General features: G+C 49.7%; 1 protein-coding gene across 2 annotated transcripts; it reads right to left on the bottom strand.

Annotated features, from left to right (window-relative positions):
• Nucleotides 1–1430: 1430 nt before the first annotated feature.
• On the bottom strand, nt 1431–15652 carry Trim35 (tripartite motif containing 35). 2 transcript variants are annotated; one of them, XM_075950210.1, is made up of 6 exons: nt 15150–15652; nt 11387–11482; nt 8701–8931; nt 5870–5892; nt 4976–5094; nt 1431–4183 (listed from the first exon to the last, which is right to left on the bottom strand). In XM_075950210.1, the coding sequence occupies exons 1-6, from the start codon at nt 15582–15584 to the stop codon at nt 3594–3596; spliced, it is 1494 nt and encodes a 497-aa protein (XP_075806325.1). In that variant the 5' UTR covers nt 15585–15652; the 3' UTR covers nt 1431–3593. The 2 variants fall into 2 exon arrangements, with proteins under 2 accessions (XP_075806325.1, XP_075806326.1); XM_075950211.1 differs by lacking the exon at nt 5870–5892 and having other exon boundaries at nt 4976–5092; nt 8676–8931.
• Between the last annotated feature and the right edge of the window lie 600 nt (nt 15653–16252).

The following is a 16252-nucleotide window of genomic DNA, read 5'->3' as shown; positions in this document are numbered from 1 at the left end:
GGGCTTCTCCCACTCCTACCTAAGTTCTGCCCTATCAGGCCCAAAGCAGTTTCTTTATTCATTAACAAACGAAAGCAACATATGAACAGAAGAACCTCCTATACCACCCACATAGTGACAGGACCCCCACAAGTTGTCCCCTGGCTTCCAAATAGGTGCTGTGGCATGCACTCAGCCAACCAAATCAATACATTTAATTTTTAAAAGATTATTTTTAAAACTAAAAGAACCTTTCAGCACTCAGTTAAGTTCAAGAACCAAGAATCCTAAGTTCCTCTCGCCAAGGTGGTATACGAGGCAAGCAATTGCTGGGAGGACATTCTTTGGTGGACCTGCCAATGAGCTGTGCAGGAAGTTCCAACAATGCAGCTTGGGGCTGTTTACTCACACTGGGGCAGACTCTAAGGTGGTACAAGTACCTTGGAGCTACTCAGGCATCTGGAAGTAATCCCAATGAAGTCATTACCCCGGCAGCTGTCATCGTCCTTGTGGTCTGTGCCCTGTCTGGGATGAATTCATTGCTCGTCTCCTCAGGCCACCCAAAAGTGGTACCCAACTGTATAACCACACAATAGCCTTCTAGTGGTCCAATGACATCTCTGGATTTTGGGTTGGACAGGTGGCCATGTGGCTCCTACACTCATCATGGAAACTAGCAAGATAGGCAAGTCACAGTGGTGGACAGGGGAGCTCCAGGTCATGGAGACAATGGAGGCAAAGGAGCAGGAGCATTCTGGGAGAGTTATGTTCCTAAAGTGTTCAGAAAACTCTGGTTGTAGATCACTCTGTGACTAAGAGCACTCATTGCTCTATGAGAATGGAGTTCAGATCCAGCACCCATGTCAGACAGCCCACAAATACCTGCAACTCCAGCTCCAGGAGATCTGACACCCTCATCTGGCCCCTATAGGCACATACGTACAAACATAAACAATACAAATATAAAAAACAAATCTTGGGCTGGGTGTGATTGCACACAAATCCCAGTACTTGGGAGGCAGATGCAGATACATCTCTGTGAAGTCAGCCTGGTCCACACAGCATGTTCCAGGCTGGCAAGGGCTAAACATGAGACCTGTGTGACACTCTATCTCAAATAAACAAATCCTGGCCCTGTCTCATCACTAGCCAGTTACAGGGGGTTCTATTGTCCTGATATTGAACCAAAGACCATATTCTGTTGACATTCCATCCTCCAGAAGCAAGGAGAAGCAAGGTGAAAACAGCCTCTGAACACTCAAACATGACTAGTTGGGGTTCTCCTGTACCCTGGTGTGCAGAAGCTCCACTGTCAAGATCCACTACCGCTGGCTGCTGGGGATTGGATTCAGGTCCTTTGAAAAGAGCGGCAAGAGTTCTTAATCACTGAGCCATCTTTCCAGCCCCTTAAAAAAAAAAATTTAAAGACAGTAAAAAGACAGCTCACTGAATAGGAGGAAAATTTTATAAGTAATTTATTTGACAGACAAACTTTTATCTAGAATGCATAACAAACTCATAAAACTTCATAATGAAAGGAAGGACAGACAACCCAATGGGCAAAGGCTTATGCCTCTTAGGTAGACACACAGCGAACACAAGAAAGATGCTCCATTTTAGTTAGCAGGGATGGCAACTAAAGGCCAAATGAGACACTCTTCTTCCTCACTAGGACAGCTAAGTTAGAGGGCAGACAGTGCTGGCGAGAATGTGTAACAACCCAGCCCTTACCTGCTGCCAGTGAGAGCAGAAAACGGTACGGCTCTATTAGAAAACAGTTTGGCAAGTCCTCAAAGGGTTTAATACAATTATCATATGACAGAGAATTAAAAAAAAACGACACATCCACACAAAACTTGCAAATAAATTTCAGAGCAGCTATACTCATAACTAAAAAAGCTGTAACTAACAAACTAAATGGGACACTCACTGCACACCATAAAATCTTACAATGAAAAGCATCAAGTCAGGTACAAGTTAGGTTCAATAGGAATTTGTGTTTACAAAAGCACTGAAAGAAAACATAGTCCATTATGGGTAGTGTGTTAAATATTTCTAAAGGAGCCTAGATCACTGAAATTTCCCTATTTAAAAAGAATTAAAGTGAAAATAAAAAGCTCATCGTAACAGTGATTTCAGAAAAAGCTTCTCACACATAAACTAGTTGCCCCGCACCAAGGGCATACCCTTTCACACCTACTTGGATCCCAAAGAGCCTAAGCATCTGCCACGAGGTAATGGTTTGCTAATGCTGTTCCTGCATCCAGCCTGGCCTGCACTACAGTGTGTCTCTTCTGAGGCCCACTTGTTAGATAAGCAACGTATATGACCTATTTATAGCCAATTAGTGGGTGAGCGGCATGGTTTAAAGCATCAGGCTTATGTAATGTGGGGTACAGGCTGAAACTGGGATGCCAGGTCCTAGGTCAGTAACGTGTCCCTGACTGTGACAGTACACCCGGGAAGACATGTCTCTTTACAACACCACTTGGGACTTGGCGGCTGGCAATCAGACTCCATCTATAGTCAAAACTGAGAAAGAAAATGTAGAGGTACACACAAAGGAGAAGTTGGGGTGAAACCTGGCAGAGAGCAGAGCAAGAACAAGTGGACTGAAGCCAATGAGAAGGGCAGATAGGGCCAGGACTCTCCGGATCCCAGGGTCAGGCTGCAGACATAGCATCCCCCAGGCTCCTTCTCAGAACTTCCTCCGTGATTTTCAAGACTACTGCTAATTCACAGATATTCTCTCTCTCTCTCTCTTTCATGTGTTCTAGAAACCTTGGACAACTTCAGGGGAAACTTTCAAAGCATGAATCACGGTCAATTCCATGCCAACCAGAAGCTCCGCCTGAGACTGAGGAGCAGAGCTCGGGCTCCTGACCCAGCCAGTATCGACTGCCTTCTCACTGCATTCTGGTGCTTTGGCCTCTAGGCCACTGACTAGAAACTTAACCACTGCCAACAGCCTTACAGTTGCCTTTGCTGTGACCTCCGCTAACTGAGCTGCACTCCAGAGTACCCCACACCCTACAGTTCCCACAGAGCAGGCCAGGACTTTCCTGTCCTAACCGTCCCAGTCAGTGTTGGGCAAACGGGGACTCCTGGGCCTAAGACCAACTGCCAAAAGCCACGCTGTCCGGTTTGTCCTACTGGGGTAGGACAGCCTGGGTGAAGGCTTTGCCCACTCCTCTCTACCAATCCTAGGGCGTGCGTGTGTGTGTGGCCTGATAAGGCTTTCCTCCTGGGAAATGTGACAAACTGACTCAACAAGAGGCATCTCTGACTGGCAGCCTGATCGTCTCTAAAAACAGCCACCTATATTTAAAATGCCCATTCTACAAGAAAACATTTCACCAGCAAAGGAGTCAGAAAACCTACATCCCAAAGGTGCCACGACTCTAAGTAGTGCCCAGGCTCACCAAGCTCTCCTGGATGACTCTTAACTTTGGAGCAGGACAGGAACCGAAAACAAAGACAGAGGCATAGAAGGACATGGAGTTACAGAAAGGACAAACAGAACACAGGATGCTGCACGAGTGGCAATAGTGGGCTACCAGAAGATACTGGGACAAAAGAGGTCCCCAGTCCAGTGTCCAGCAGACTGAGGCAGCTCAGATGTCCAGCTCTTCCTTGATGGAGACACGCAGATGGCAGATGCGCAGAGGCTCTGGGGGACCATCACTTCGAGAGGACCCCAGGTAGAAGTAGGGCCTCACTTCCCCAAAGTGGGCATGGAAGGTGTACAGGTGGCAGTGGCGCTCAGAGTCATAGAAGGACAGCTCACCCTCCTCACACTCCAGCTCCACACGCAGCCGGCGTGGCATGGCCTGGACAAGAGGGGCTGTGGCTGCGTCTGAAGTCATGCAAAGGTCTCCGTCCACACCCTGCGTGCGGCAGAGGTACCAGAAGCCGGAACGGGTGTTGTGGTGGCAGCTGTGTGTGTGGCCTTCGCCACTCACATCAGCCTGTGCCTGCGCCTGCACCCTCACCACGCCCACCCGCCAGCTCGGCAGGCCACCCACATCCACCTCCCAGGAATGGGAGCCCTTCGAGAACACTTGAGAGCCCAGCAAGCAGGGCGCCGAGGAGAAGCGCTCAGGATTCTCCACCTGCACGCGGTAGCCATGGTTAATGACACTTGTGAGGTCATCAGCCACTTTGAGCCAGCCGGCAGCTGTATTGGGATCCAAGCTGAAGGGCACTGGAGAGAGAGAGAGGGAAAGGGAACGTCAGCAGACTGGACACCCTTCTTCTGCCCCCAATGCATGCATGGAACTGTCCTGGGCTGCTGGGGTGGCCAAAGTCAAACTTTACTCCCACCCCAAAAGATAAGTGTTAAGTCCCAAGCCCCAGTATCTCAGGATGTAATCTTATTTGGGAATGGGTCAGAGATATAGACATGGTGAAAAAAATGTCATATGACCAACCAAAGCAGAAATGCATTTGTCAGTCACAAGCCAATGACACCCAAGCAATGCCAGCAAATACCAGAATCTAAGGGCCTTCCCACAGATCTGAGGGCCATGTTTTTGCCCATTTCTTAGCAATAAGCTTTTAGCCTCCCAAGCTGTGGGAATAGACTGGTCATTTAAGCCAATTTGTGGTCCTCTGTCATAGCAGCCACGGAAGACTAACCCAGCACATGACTAGGAAGTACGAAGGTTCACATGCTCCCGGACACCTAAGAGATTCAAGTAACATTCCCCTGGCCCACTGCCATTTCTACGCATGAAACCAGGGCACACTGGAAGGAGAGAGTCAGAGTGACCTTGGGGGAGGTGACCTAGAATTGGGTCTTCCATCTTGAATGTTAGAGTTATGAATATAGAAAGGAGAGTTAGCCTCTGTGAAGTGCAGCAGAGCAGGGAGGACCAGGGGCCTTGTGCATGCCTGGAAGGGTATGCAGGGGGAAAAGCTGAGAAGCTGAGAAGTTTGCTGTCTCTGTAGCACAAGATGGTCTCCATTGGCCTGGAGCACCTCGTTGCATCCTTACCAGATTCAACAGACCCAAGCATCTTCTTCCAGACACGGTACTGCAGGGACTCCAGATACTTGCATGCATCCATCAGCAAGCCAGGCTGGAGAGGAGCTGGCTCCACGGTGCAAAAGAGTCTGGAAAAGGAAGGCTGGGCATCGGTTGGGGCCGAGCAGGCATGCCTGACTGAGTCTACTACAAACAACAGGACTGCTTCCCTTGCCTCATACCTAAGCTTCGTGGCCATCTGTCCCAAGACAAACCTGGATTGAGCAAGAAGTCCACTGGGCTGCCACAATCCTTTAGGATTCAGCAGGAAGGCTCAATCCTGAACAACTGGGAGACATAGTGGGAGGGTCTCCAACCTAGCTGCCATCCTCATAGGTAGAAATCACACTTGAGTCACCAGCTCATGAGAGGGCCAAGCTGGAATCCAAAAAGAGCCACAGTGCTGACCGGCCTCTGCTGAATGCCTGCAGAGACTGGGAACTCATTACAGCCTAGAGCACTCACTCCCATCTTCAGACAGGACATATCTCTTCCTTATCCATCCTGGAGAGCCCAGCGAGCATCCGCCCACAACACAGCATCCGCCCACAACGCAATGCCAAGGCTGTCCGAGGAAGGAGGCCAGCCAAAATCCAGGCCTGCTGATAACTGAGAAACACAAGTCATGTGCCTGGTTCTGTAAATCCCTGGAGACTAGTGAACCTCTATGTTCCCAAACAACTCTGCCTTCATGGCAACCGGCATTGGAATGCCTTTAAAAAGTTCCCCTTGGCCGGCCTCTACCTCTCCCTCTGGATCCCACCCAGCTGGGCACGACAGCTGCCTGGCCTGTCAGCCACTGGAGAGAGTAGCCGTGGCTTTCTGTCTGCCCGCCCCCTCCCCTCCATCAGCTTAATAACTTACCGGCGCTTTCGGTTCTTGTGTTTCTGGAAGGAAAAAAGACAGAGACAGAGTAAGAAAGTGCAGGGAATTTCTGAAGAAGAGTGGCCAGGCGCCCCACTCATGGGCGAGCAGACCTGGTGTCACTCAGATGTCACACACCCGATGTGGATCTCATCTCTGATTCAATGTCGCCCCTTCCAAGTCCCAGGTGCCATGGTGAGGACACAGCAGAGGGAAACCAGGGCCACACTTAGAACTGATCCTAAAATTCACGAAGAGTTCTAGGAAATGGAGAATAGCAACCTTGAGAAACAACCAAAGTGGAGGACTCCTGCTCCCCAATTTCAAACTGTTACAGGAGCCACTGTGATGGAAGTGGTGAGACTAACTAACAAGGACAGGACCGCAGTCTAACAACGGGGACAGGACCACAGTCTAACAACGGGGACAGGACCACAGTCTAACAACGGGGACAGGACCACAGTCTAACAACGGGGACAGGACCACAGTCTAACAACGGGGACAGGACCACAGTCTAACAACGGGGACAGGACCACAGTCTAACGGGGACAGGACCACAGTCTAGATAAGGGAAGCTTCGTGCTTAGAGCTTCTGCAGGGGACCCAGGTCAGCTGGCAGACTGTCTTTTAGCCAATGGTGAGGGTACAACCGAAAAGCGGCACAGCAACAGGAAGAGGCCATGCTTCTGCCGTGTAGCAGATTAAAAAAAAAAACAATTAAAATAAGTCTAAGATTTAAATACAGAGCTAAGACTGAGAAAAGACTTAGACCATAGAAGGACCGCTCACAGCTAAACAGTGAAAAGACAACCTGACAGGAACTGCACAGCAGGGCATGGTGACACACACCTGTAGTCCAACCACTCAGGAGGAAGAAGCGGGTGGATCTCTTAAGTCTGAGGCCAGCCTGGTTTACAGGGTGAGTTTCAGAACAGTCAGGGCTACATAGAGAAACTCTGCACCTCTCCCTACCCACTCCCACAAAAAACAAAACAAAACAAAAACAAAAAAAAAACTGTATAGAGAAATTAGACATCTTATCGAAGAGCTGCCAATGATCCAGAGGCACCTAACATGAATGAAGAGATGCCCACCGGAAACACAGTGAGACAGCGCCCCACTCAGAAGAAGGCTATGGAATGGGAAAAGTGGCTGAGAGGTATAGAATCTTGACTCTCGTACTCGGCTGATAGGAGCAGAAAACAGCAGGGCTGCCTTAGAAAACTGCCTAGCAGCCCTTTCATGGGCAAAGCAGAATCATCAGATAGCCCAGAAATCTGCTCTCGGGTACAGAACCAGAAGTAAATACATGTCCACACTAAAACAGCACATACGTGTTTGGAGTCCCACTCCCCATAAAAGCAAAAGAAATAACTTACATAAGGATCAGTGGTTGAATAACAAAATTATTTTATGAATTACATTACATTACGAATAGTGTAAAACACAACATACAAGGGAAATTTGTTCATCAGAAGAAAAAGGATAAGCAAGGAGCACAGCTTTTGGAAACCATCGAGTGGTGTTTTCTTTCCCAGGAGCAATCTGGGTACAGGACAACCTGTTCAAGACTTCAACGTGAAGCCACTGTCTGAACATGGAAATGCTCTTGTCCCTTCTCACACCACTGCGAGACTCTCCAGAGACCTCACTGTGCCTGAAGCACAGAGACCACCTTCCCACTGGATCTGATTTATTATAAAGTAGCTTTCAAGCCACAGAAACTTCTCTGCACGGAAGGACAAAAATCAATGAAAGGATGAAAGAAAATAAAAAACAAAATTGAGACGGGGTTTCTCTGTGTATCTTTAGAGCCTGTCCTGGAAACCGCTCTGTAGATCAGGTTGGTCTTGAATTCACAGAGATTTGCCTGCCTCTGCCTTCTGAGTGCTGGGATTTAAGGTGTGCACCACCACACCCAGAGAAAAGGAAGAACAGAATTCCTTTTCTGTGTCTGTGTGCAGGCTCAGGTACTCACGCACATGTGCCTCAGGTAAGAGCACCTGTCCTGCACAGAGCCTAGGCTTTCCAGCCACCAATTCAAAGGGAGGGAAAGAGGTAGGGGAAGAAGGAGAGAGAGAAAGGGGAGATGAGAGAGAGAATACTAAGATAAAAAATCGGGGCCAACTAAATGGCTCAGCAGGTTATAGTTGCTGTCTGGGACCCACAGTAAAAGGCTGACTACCATAAGCTGCTCTGACTTCCACACAGGCCCTTCGCAAGGCATACCCACTGTGGTGATTTGAATGAAAATGTTCCCCATAGACTCATTGGGAGTGGCACTATCAGGGGTGTGGCCTTACTGGGCTTTGAGGTTTCAGTAGCTCAAGCCAGACCCAGCGGCTCACTTCCTCTCTTCCCGTTGCTTGGTGATCCAGATGTAGAATTCTCAGCTACTTCTCCAGCACCATGTCCTCTGCCACGCTTCCTGCCACGATGACAATGGACTAGACCTCTGAACTGTAAGCCAGCCCCAATTAAATGTTCTCCTTTATAAGAGTTGCCATGGTCATGGTGTCTCTTCACAGCTATAGAAACCCTAAGACACCTACCTACAACAAATAAAAATGTAATTATATATTTTTTTTAAATTTTAAATTATTGCACAATTTAAAAAGACTATTTCATCTGGGATGGGGAAAGAGAAAAGTTAGTAGGAAATGATGGCAGGGGTAGGAGGATAATTCAAAGCTGCCAAGCCACTGCTCTGGCGCAAGCCACGCCAATGAGGTCCTCGCAGCACCACAAGAAGCCTGCTGAATGGACTGGGGATCTTTAGCTGCTGGCCCCGACCCTGCTCCCACAGTCGGATCCGATCCTGAGCATCTCACCATGAGGAAGGTCATGTCATCCTCTTTCATCTCCATCTGCAGCCGCTCAATCTCACGAGCCAGGGCCTCGGTCTGTTCTGCCAGCTGTTTCATCTTCTCCTCAGCCAGCAAGTGCTTCTTTCTGCTCTCTTCTTTCATGGCATCCAAAGTGGCCTGTTCCTCCACCCTCAGGAAATCTCGGAGCTTGTCAAACTCATCCCGGATGCGGCTTTCCAGCCAAGTCGTCTGCACCTGCACCAGAGCAGGAAGAAGCCCACAAGGTCAGGAGTCAGGTTTGGGCTGCCCCTAGCTGGTGATTACTTTCAGCAAAGCAATTCAAAGGCTCTAGATGTGACATGAGGAACCTCTAAAGATAAAGATCAGGGTACCTCTATTGGTCCAGATGGTTTGGTATAGTTGTGGCAAGTATTTTATTATTGTTGTTGTTGTTATATATATATTTGTTTTTCAAGACAGGATTTCTGTGTAGCAGTCCTGGCTGACAACTCACTCTGTAGGCAGACCAGGCTGGCCTCGAACTCAGAGATCTGCCTGCCTCTGCCTCCCAAGTGCTGGGATTAAAGGTGTTTGCCACCACCACACAGCTGCAAGTATTTATTTTAATGACACCCACATTCCAAGCCACAACCACAAAAGCAGTGAGGACAAACTATGCAGAGCCTCAGAGGAAAGGCAAAGAAATACCTGTCTGTGCACGAAGACAATCACCACTGAGCACATGAAACCCCGAAGGCTCACAGAAAGAATAGGACTGAGTGTGCAAACACAACTTTCACTGCACAGACCAGGAGACTATCCTTGAACTTACCGACATCCACCTGCCTCTGCCTCCTCAGTGCTGGGACTAAACATCTCATCTGAGGAACTGCCTAGATCAGATGGCTTTGTGGGCACATCTGTGGGGGACTCTGGGTTGTTAATAATGTAGGAGGACCCAGGTTATTATGAAAAGTACGCTCCCTCAGCAGGTAGTCCAGAAGTCTGGAAGAAAGCTAGCTTAAAGCTGGTCTGTTTGCCAGCAAGCAAACAGCATCCTCATGGTTCCTGCTGTACTTCTTGGATGTGGCGCAAGTTCTTTGGTCAGAGGTAGTGTTCTACAGGATAGGCTTGCCCAGGTCCTTGCTCCAATGTCCTTTAATGATAGACTGGGACCTACAGACCGAAACAAACCCTTTCCTGCCATAAGCTGTTTGTGGTCATGGAGCTTGTCAGGGCAACAAAACCCCGAGCTAGAACATGCAGTAAAATCAGTAACTAGATGAAATTCATATATGTAATGCCAGGGTGATTATCAGAAAAGTAATTCAGACCACATGCTCTAGCTACAGCAGGCTGTCCTCTAATGCAGGGACTCACACTACGGCTCTGAGACGATAATGACGAAATGACTTGCTGAAAAATGAAAATAACAGAAATCCAGTTCACTGAAAATATGATCAACGCAATCTACCCTCATTTCCTAGGAAGAATAAATAACCGGAAAGGAGCTTTAATCCCAGCACTGGGGAGGCGGAGGCAGGCTGATCTCTGTGAGTTCAAGGCCAGCCAGGCTACACAGCACGACCCTGCCTCAAAAAGGCCAATACCTAAACACCTGGAAAAGTGTCTTCCAGCAGCCGCAACAGGTTCCACTTTTGGACTGGACTTCCAGTTCAGGTCACCCAGGGCCCTGACATCTGTGACGGCTGTGCTTGGTTCAGGACGCTCAGGGCCTGACATCCTGTAATGGCTGCACTTGGTTGTCAACTTGACCGCAGCTGTAATTATCTGGAATCCAGAAATGGGGGGCACGTTCCATTTCTCTAGAGAACCCTGACTGATACACAGATGACAAGTTGATTTCCAAAGACTCAAGTCAGCTTGTTGGTTTGTGAGCCATCACGAAAGGCTTCTCTCCATTGCTGCTTCCGTGAGTCGTTCTGAATGCTTAAAGAGAAACTGCCCGAGGCTGACTTCTCCTACTTGGTAGGGTGAAGGGACTTCCTGGACACTCAGGGTTGGGCTGGTTCTACTACACAGCCTGCTTCTGCAGTCCTTGTCCCGCCAGCTTGCGAAATGTTTCTAACGGTCTATCTAGCTCTAGCCTGTCACCTGGTGTAGCCTTCCTAACTCTCTGAACCCTCCAGTACGTGTGCACCCAAGGTCAAGGCCTCACTGTGCCTTGCTATGGCGTTTACACCAGCCAAAAGCTTATGCCTAGAACATTCTGATACTAGAAATAATTAATGTGCTTGCATTCCTTACATTCTGACAGGAGCAGATAAAAAGTAAAATAGAAAAGTAAATTGCAGGTTGAGTGTCCAGGGAGACATGCGGTAGAGTAACGAGGTATGGCGATCTTGGGAACTGTGTTCAAGGAGCACCTCCAGAAGGAATATGCAAACTGAGACTTTAGTGCGCGGGCCTGATGAAACTGGGACCAGTAAAGGAACAGAGATGGCCACCAGATGGGCAGATATAGGGCAAGAAAGTCTTGAAGCTACTAGAATCAGTGGATGGTGTAAGCACAAGCATGCCATGGCTGATATGGTTTACCAAAGAATGCTCGCTCAGGCGCCTGGACACTGACTGCAGGGGAGTTGAGGCAGGTGGGAAGGCCAGGTGAGTTACAGCTGTGGGGTGGGGAGTCTGACAGCCACAGATCATTCTGGAAGGAGAACTTCTTCCCACCAGCCCCAGCACTTACCTCATTGTGTTTGGCGATGGCCTCATAGGTACGCCTCAGGGACCAAAAGGCCTTGGCTTTCTCTCGAAGCACGTGCTCCATGTTCTTACACTTGGCCTAACGTGGGGAATACAGAGAGACAAGTTAGCATTAGAAGTCAGGCCGGGGAACTAGCACAGCTGGAATCACACTGTGGAGTCCAACCATAAGCTCTGATTGGTTGGCTATGACGTGTTCTAAATCTTGTCAGCCCTTCCATCAGGTCCCACTGTGTTAGGGCAAAGTCCCAGCTCATTAGCAACCCCGTCAGTGTCTTCAGAATGGATCTGCTTGGCAGCAGTAATAAAAACACCAACACACATGGCCTTCATTACTTCTACAGAGCTGTGAGACACAAACTTAACAGAACAACCAAAGAGAAGAATTCTCCCTCAGTTTCAGAAGTGTTGGTTCAATCCATCACATGGTTGGGGGGTGGTGGTGGAGCAGAGGTGGCCAAGAAGCAGAGAAAGGGATACAAGATAGAGTCCCAAGGACACCCCCTGACAAACTGCCTTCCTCCACCTAGGCCCCAAGGACACCCCCTGACAAATTGCCTTCCTCCACCTAGGCCCCACCTCCTAACTTACCACCTACCAGTGAGGCCATCAAAAGATGAACCTGTGAGGGCACTCACTGACAGGGTCAGGGTCTCACTCTCAGAACACCTTCAGACCCTCAAGGAGTTGGGCTTTACTGTCACTGTCAAGATTAACCATCACACAGCGTCAGGGTTTCTGTGGACATCAAATTTTGTCAATACTTAAGGGGATCTAGCACAGAGTAAGTCAGTCCTCAAAGATTAGTGCCCCTGGATATCAGCACTAGTGCTCCTCTGGGGATGCCAGAAGGTACCCCAGGAGGGCTGTGCTTACTCCATCAGCCTCCACTCTTACCTTGGGGGTGGGTCTTCCTATGCTGCTTGCTTCTTCAACCCACACCCATATCCAACCACATAGAACCATGTTCATCTACCAACTGCCTCGCCCGCTCCTCCGAAATGTCAACTTCCAGAAACAGAGTGTTCTAGTTTGCTTTCTGTTGCCATGACGACCAAAAAAAAAAGTTTATTCTGGTTTATACTTCCATGTTACACTTCATCACCAGAAGATGTCAGGGCAGGAAATCAAGCATGAACCAATACAGATATTATTGTGGAAATCAGGGAGGTACGCTGCTCTCTGAGTCATTTCCAGGCTCGTGTTGTTCAGTTAGCTTTCTTATACCACCCAGGATCACAGTGTACCACACCAATCACCAACTAGACAGTCTCTTGGATTGGCTGATCCCTTCAGGGCAATCCCTCAATTGAAATTCCCTCAGATGGCCCTAGGCTGTGTCAAGCCACAATGAACTAGGGCAGAGAGGCTGTCTTAGGCACCTAAGCTGCCAGAGTGCAGCAGACAAAGGGTCTTCAGTGTGTTTATTTCACAAACAAATACATGAATGGGCCATAGAGCATCTGAGCACGGCAGCGTGCGCTCTCCTGGATCTTTCAGGCTAGCCCACTCCCAGCTCTTAGACACATGCTGAGCACCCACTCACTGGAGGGCACCACACCACCATTCTAAAATGAAGGGTAACACTTGGGTCTCCTGGATTCATCTGGTGTCCAATGCTTCCTCTCTTCTAGAACCTTCTACATGCTGTAGCATCTGCTTACAAATAGCTCCCCGGGCCTCCCTCACCTGGTTAAGGCCTCTACATCCTCCAGATATTTGTGATTACCTCCATGAGAGTAGGAATTATGAACTTTGATCTCCTGAGTGTCTCGGAGACCTCCCAGAACAAGAACAAAAGGCTGTTTCCAAGCCTATGTGTTGGGAACAGTGAACCCCCAGATCCTGAATTTCTTGTAAACAACTTGTTTTCCCCTGATCTGAGTGCCTACAGCTGCTCTGAGCATGAGACCCCACCCCCACCCCCAGGAGTTCCTGATGGCAGGGGAATGGTTTCTGGTGTGTTTGGCTGGGATGTGGCTATCCCTATATAAGCTGCCCCTGGACACAATAAAGGGGGCATTCTTGGGGCATTTTGGTATCAAGGATGATCTGTGTCTCTGTCTCTCTCTGTCTGTGTGTCTTTGTGTGTTTCAATCTCCAGCCCCTTGCCGGGTTCACGAACTGTATGGTGGCGCATACAGTGCAGACGGGTGTCGTGGGCAACACCTATGTTCCCTGACCGCTGGTCCACTGGTCTTCAGAATGAGGCTTGGTCCCCGCCCCCATTCTGGAGACACCACCCATGCTAATCTGTACATCTGCCAGCCTTGGGGAATTCAAATCAGGACCCAAACCAATGGACTGCCCACTTGGGCTAAGCTAAATAGGGATCTAGCATTTCTGCGGGTGGAAGTGGGAACAAGAATGAACGACCACCGAGCAAATGCGAAGACTGAAGCAACATGCACGATGGCATCCGATCCACCTGCCCTCCTCCACTCTGTACGGAACTGCAGCCATGCTGATTCTCACAGTGTCTGAAGATCGGACGCTGTGGGCTCTTGCGGTGCCTCCTCTTCTCTACGTTGGGTTTCCTAGCAGCTAGCCTCAGCCCTCCCAACTGTGGGTCTGACCCATATATTAGTAGCTGATGAAATAAATTTAGCTGTTTGAGTCCATCAGTAGCTTTAAAAAATATAAAAGTTACAAGACACTGCCAGAGTAAAATGCACATTTCAGAACTCTTCCCTCCCCCCCCCCCACACCTTTTTTTCCCCCCTGAGATAGGGTTTCTCTGTAGCTTTGGAGCCTGTACTAGCTCTTGTAGACCAGGTTGGTCTCGAACTCACAGAGATCCGCCTGCCTCTGCCTCCCGAGTGCTGGGATTAAAGGCCCTTTTAAAAAGTCAGTTGAGCCGGGCGGTGGTGGCGCACGCCTTTAATCCCAGCACTTGGGAGGCAGAGGCAGGCGGATCTCTGTGAGTTCGAGACCAGCCTGGTCTACAAGAGCTAGTTCCAGGACAGGCTCCAAAACCACAGAGAAACCCTGTCTCGAAAAATCAAAAAAAAAATAAAAAAAATAAAAAAATAAAAAAATAAAAAAAATAAAAAGTCAGTTGATAAGCCAGTATGAGTGCTTGGAAAGCAATGGAGCATTTCTAAGCGATTAGGACAAAGGTTTTTGAAAATGTCTGACCTTGTTTACTTAAAAAAACAACTTTTTTTTCTGTTTTAGAACAAAGATTTCTCTCTGGGCCTTGAGTCACAGGCCTGTAATCTCAGCCACTTAGATGGCTGAGGCTAGCGGAGAGCAAGTTCAAGGCCAGCCTGGCTAATTTAAGAGCTCGGCTCAAAATCAGAACTAGGCTGAGGATGCAGCTGCGTGGTAGAGTACTTGCCCGGAGGTGTTTGAACCCTACTGCACCGACACCCACCCTTCCCCACACTAGTTTTGCTGGGTCAGCTGCTCTTGGTTTAATTATAGCCACTGGAACTCCTGAAATTTGATGCTAAAAGAGTAATCGGAGAAAAGCAGCAGGTCAGCGCCACAGGCCTGTCCTACGGCTCTGAAACGAGGGGGGGGGAGGCGGGGGCGCTGGACTGGGTAAATCTCAAGGCCTCAGAATCCGAGCTTGGGCCAGACCTCCTTCTAAACTAAACGTGACAAGCCCGAAAGTTTGAGGGCGGAGCCACTGCGGCGTCGTTCACACTGCGACCTGGACGGCGGACACGAAGGTGGTTGGGCCTGGGGGAGGGAAAGGGGGCAGTCCCGGGGTCCCCAAGAGTGGGTGGCGCGTTGCTCACCCGGAAGTCCTGTGCAGTGTCCTTGATGGGCTGCACGCGATGCTCCTGGTGTCGGGCTTCAGCCTGGCAGGCATAGCACAGCAGCTCCTTGTCCTCCAGACAGAAGAGAGTAAGAGGGGCGCGGTGCGTGCGGCAGGGGCGCGGGGATCGGCGACCTGTCCAGCGCGCTCCCTCGGCCTCCTCCCGCAGCAGGGTCTCCACCAGGTTGTTGAGCGTATGGTTGGTGCGCAGCTCCCCGGGAGCCGCTCGTTCCTTGCACACCGGGCACGAGGGCGTCGTCTGCACCTCCCAGCAGCCGCTCACACACCGGCGGCAAAAGTTGTGGCCGCAGCGCAGCGTCACCGCGTCGCGGAACGGGTCGTAGCATACAGCACACAGAAGCTCCTCTTTGAAGGAGAGCGAAGGTCCCGGGGACACAGAGGGACCCGGCTCCATCGCAGGAGCAGCAGCCGCCGTAGTCACCACAGACGCCGACTTAAGGACCAGCTTGTGGGCGTGGTCCCAGCTCGACAAGCGGAGAGCGACCGCGACTCCAACCTATGGTGAATGCGCGTTAAGGGAGCTGACCCGCCCACTTCCGGTCTGTGCTGGGTCTCCCGGAAGAGGTCTGTTCCCTGGTCCCCGCTCCTCGCTCCCCGCTCCCTGCTCCCTCTCGGGCAATCCACGTAGGTACACGGGTAAGGATCTTGGTTCCCAACCGGAGTGCGAGACCTATGTTGTCAGATTGAAAGAAAGTGCAGCCGAAGGCCGCCATCCTTACTTAATTCCCAAAGTCTCAGACTCCCAAGATAGGTGGAAGTGAACGTTCATGTTTTACCTCCTTAGGTCCTCGAACCCGGGTCCAAAGCAGTGACTAGGTCTTGCAGCACTGAGAATGGTTTCTCAAAACATCACATAGGTCGTTCACTGACTTTGGTCCGACTTAACGCAGTCTTGAGGTAGCCCTAAGACCTGACAAGTTGCGATTTTTGGTTTGTGGTTAGATAAATGAGTTCGGTTCGTAAAACTGGTCTCCGTGAAAAGGACGCGTGAGAGAAATAAATATGGGAGCATGCTCCTGGCATCAAAGCTCCATTAAAAGCAGGATGGGAAAATCGTGGTGA

The sequence above is a fragment of the Microtus pennsylvanicus genome, chromosome 15, assembly GCF_037038515.1.
Source record: "Microtus pennsylvanicus isolate mMicPen1 chromosome 15, mMicPen1.hap1, whole genome shotgun sequence".
NCBI classification, from domain to species: Eukaryota; Metazoa; Chordata; class Mammalia; order Rodentia; family Cricetidae; genus Microtus; species Microtus pennsylvanicus.
This window is presented reverse-complemented; position numbering and strand designations above follow the sequence as displayed.

Coding starts and splice junctions, on each gene's coding strand:
- Trim35 (XM_075950211.1), bottom strand. CDS start 15,584: ATGGAGCCGGGTCCCTCTGTGTCCCCGGGACCTTCGCTCTCCTTCAAA. Junction 8,932..11,386: donor CCATCGCCAAACACAATGAG/GTAAGTGCTGGG, acceptor GCTCTGGTGCAG/GTGCAGACGACTTGGCTGGA. Junction 4,184..4,975: donor GCTTGGGTCTGTTGAATCTG/GTAAGGATGCAA, acceptor CTCTCTCTCCAG/TGCCCTTCAGCTTGGATCCC.